The sequence below is a fragment of the Plectropomus leopardus genome, unplaced genomic scaffold (genome assembly GCF_008729295.1).
Source record: "Plectropomus leopardus isolate mb unplaced genomic scaffold, YSFRI_Pleo_2.0 unplaced_scaffold1484, whole genome shotgun sequence".
Taxonomy (NCBI): domain Eukaryota; kingdom Metazoa; phylum Chordata; class Actinopteri; order Perciformes; family Serranidae; genus Plectropomus; species Plectropomus leopardus.
In genome coordinates this window covers 1,071-4,789 of record NW_024615879.1, presented here as the reverse complement: position 1 = coordinate 4,789, position 3,719 = coordinate 1,071, and the positions used below count along the sequence as shown (strand labels likewise).

General features: G+C 39.8%; 1 protein-coding gene across 1 annotated transcript; it reads left to right on the top strand.

Moving 5' to 3' along the window:
* The first annotated feature begins 55 nt into the window (after positions 1-55).
* On the top strand, positions 56-2,940 carry LOC121964261 (hydroxyacid-oxoacid transhydrogenase, mitochondrial-like). Its single transcript, XM_042514478.1, has 5 exons — positions 56-151; positions 657-811; positions 1,363-1,559; positions 2,386-2,463; positions 2,604-2,940. The coding sequence occupies exons 1-5, from the start codon at positions 98-100 to the stop codon at positions 2,741-2,743; spliced, it is 624 nt and encodes a 207-aa protein (XP_042370412.1). The 5' UTR covers positions 56-97; the 3' UTR covers positions 2,744-2,940.
* The last annotated feature ends 779 nt before the right edge of the window (positions 2,941-3,719 follow it).

The following is a 3,719-nucleotide window of genomic DNA, read 5'->3' as shown; positions in this document are numbered from 1 at the left end:
TGTTTTTGATGTTTTTATTCGTGTTTTCAGTGATTTGTTTTGTGTTTTTGATGTTTTTATTTGTGTTTTCAGGGATTTTTTTGTGTGTTTTTGTCAGATGGCGAGCTCCAACATCAGATACGGGGAAGGAGTCAGCCGGGAGATCGGCATGGTAACGGAACATCGTCGTTGTGTCCGTCAGTTTTAAATCGGTGATGTGCGTCAGGTCGCCGTGTGTCGGTCTGAACTCTGCAGAGTTGAGCTGAAGATGATTTCTGAGTCCGTCTCTCTCGTCTTTAATTTCTGCTGTTAAAAATGATTCTTTTTCTGTGCGGCGAGCAGCGGAGCCGAACGCTAACAGCTGATTCACAAACGCTGCGGACGCACAGATCTCTGCGTCACGCTGCACGCCAACGTGTCAGCACACACACCTGAGACTCATCAACACTGTCGGACCCGAGATTGTTGAATTAAGAGTGTGAGTGTGTGTGTGACAGTGTGAGTGTGTGTGACTCACACTGTCACACACACTCACACACTCTGTCACATAAACACACACACACACACACTCACACACACTCAGTGTGGGACTGGAGTCCGTCAAACATCTGAAACACACAGTTTTCAGTCTGTTTGGGGATTATTTTGAATAAAGTTGTTCTCCGGTTCTCCTGCAGGACCTGCAGAACCTCGGAGCTCAGAACGTGTGTCTCATGACGGACAAGAACCTGTCCCGTCTCCCGCCAGTGAAGGCTGTCCTTGAGTCTCTGGCCAAGAACGGAGTCAAATACAAAGTGTACGACAACGTGCGGGTAGAGCCCACCGACACCAGGTGAGAACCCACCTGTGGCCCGCCGCCCTCTGATTGGCTGTCAGGTGGAGACACAGATACAAACTGCCAGGTGTCCATGGGTGTCCACGTAGAGAATGTGATGGACTGTCCTCATCCGGACACGTCAGAGTCAAAATCACGGCCTCCCGAGATGACGATGGACATGTCTCAACCGTTAGATTCACGTCAGGAGTGTGCCTGAAGAACTGCTGTTTTTAAAAGGTCTTTTTTTCAGAAATGAGTCACAGGTTTTTTAATTCAGACAGTCAGATCTTGTACTAAACATTTGGAAAATAACATCATAACTCTGTATAAAGTATTAAAAAAAGATGCTTCAAGAAAGACATAAGGAAAAGGCTGCGAGCACATGAAAAAGCACTTAAAACAAAAAGACACAACAAAAAAAAGATATCTAAAAAGTGAAATAAACTAATTAAAGAGGTGAAATATAATCAAAGTTTATTCAATTCATTTTTTACAGTTTAACTTCAGTCAGATAAGATTTACTGTGTGTGTTAATGCTGTCCTCTGTGTGTGTGTGTGTGTTGCAGTTTTAAAGACGCCATCGCATTTGCTAAAAACGACTCGTTCGACGTGTTCGTGGCGGTGGGCGGCGGCTCTGTGATCGACACCTGTAAGGCCGCCAACCTGTACGCGTGTCACCCTGACGCCGACTTCTTGGACTTCGTCAACGCGCCGATCGGTAAAGGGAAGCCGATCACCGGAGCCCTGAAACCGCTCATTGCAGGTAACCATGGCAACCGTTGAGGGGGGAGCTGATTGGACGGTTAGCTGAGTGGAGGCGTGGTCAGGACGCAGAAACAGAAACGGATGAATAAATTAATCAAACTATTTCTTTACTTCCTTCCAAATATTAAAGCTAATAATACTTAATATATTTAATTTGATTACATTTTTATAATGATCTTGAATTCCTCTTGTTCTGCATATAAAACACAATAAATGTAGATTCCAGTGTTTCTTTCTCTAGTTGTGGAAATAAAAAGTTTAGTTATATTTTTCTAACAAGTGAACTTTTGAATGAATTTTATTTCAAATTTATGTTTTTCATCTCATCCTTCTTGCCAGACAAAAACATTTGTCAAAATCATTTTTGAGACGATTTTCACTGTCTGATTAAATTAATTTTTGATCAATTTATTTTTATATAATTAAGGAAATTGTTAATTTCTTTGCTTTCTACTGAACAAAATCTTGAAACGATGACTGCAATATAACTTCTTTTACCTTTAGATTCAGTTTATACATTTATTATTTTGATATTTGAGTTGTTTAAATAAGTTGATAAAAAAGGCGATAGTTTAAATTAAAATTTTGATGTATAGAAAAGTCTCCTTTAGTTTATTTCTAGAAGGTCATTTTACAGTTTGTATCCACAGAGACACTGAAAACATGAATGACGCAAGTCGAAGAATAAAAGTCTGAACCTGTTTTTCCTGCTGATGGTTTCTTATCGGTGACCTTCAGGTCAGGGCCGCTCACGCCATAAAGATCTCAGAGGTGAAAGGTCGCTGTGCTGATGTGTTTTGTCTCGTCTGTACTCTGACCTGCAGTTCCTACGACGGCGGGGACGGGCAGCGAGACCACCGGAGTCGCCATCTTTGACTTTGAGCCTCTGAAAGCAAAAACAGGTCAGAATGAGACGAGACATCGCGTTTTCACCGTGACGGAGGAAAACGTCTGTCTGATTTCCTTATTAAAGTCTCTTTGATTGGATGAATTTTAAACGTCACAGCGTCAGTCTGAGCTGTGATTGGCTGTCTGTGTTCAGGTATCGCCAGCAGAGCCATCAGACCCACGCTGGGCATCGTGGACCCCACGCACACACTGAGCATGCCCGAGAGAGTCGCCGCCAACAGCGGCTTCGACGTGCTCTGGTCTGTCCGTCCACTCTGCTTCAAATCTTTTTAAATTTTTCATTTTCTATTTATTTTTTTAAAACAATATGTTTATTTAAAATAATGCATACATTTATTATATCAAACATGTAGATACTGGCCTCATTAACCAAACGCACACTGTGGCATTAATGTGCCAAACAAACAAACAAAACCAAAACAACAGCAGCAACGAGAACAAACAAACAAACAAACAAACAAAGAAAAACAACAGCAGCAACAAGAACAAACAAACAAACAAAACCAAAACAACAGCAGCAACAAGAACAAACAAACAAACAAAACCAAAACAACAGCAGCAACAAGAACAAACAAACAAACAAAGAAAAGCAAAACAACAGCAGCGACAAGAACAAACAAACAAACAAACAAAGAAAAACAACAGCAGCAACAAGAACAAACAAACAAACAAACAAAGAAAAACAACAGCAGCAACAAGAACCAAAAACAAAGAAACAAGCAAACATAAAAAAACAAAACAAAAAGAGTCACAGAGAGCAAATTCTCAGACACTTTGCACATAAAATTCGAAACGGGACACATTTACACCATTGTCTGTTCACTCTGGCGTTCTGTGGTCTTTTGTAAAAAGTATTAAAATAATGAAAACAGGCGTCGTTGGAAAGTTTTTTGAGATCGTCTTTTCTATTTCTTTTTTATTGCACTCTCAGTGGAAGTGTCTCCTTCACGTCACTGCGTTTTGGGAATAAATCTTGGATCCTCCTGTTATCTTTATTTCATTTAACTGGTGTGATTTATGTTCTATTGAGCCGTTTAGGCGACGCAGCTTTATTTTTATTGCACATTTCAAACAACAGAGTGCTCGCAGCAAAATACAATATAAAAACATTATAAAAGATCAAGATATACAATAAAAAGTAAAGAGAGAAGATATAAAAGATGAAATTAATCACTTAATAAATTAAAAATTCTAAAATAAAAATCACCGTTCAAAATAGCTAAAGCACAAACACGAGATGTAAAGATTA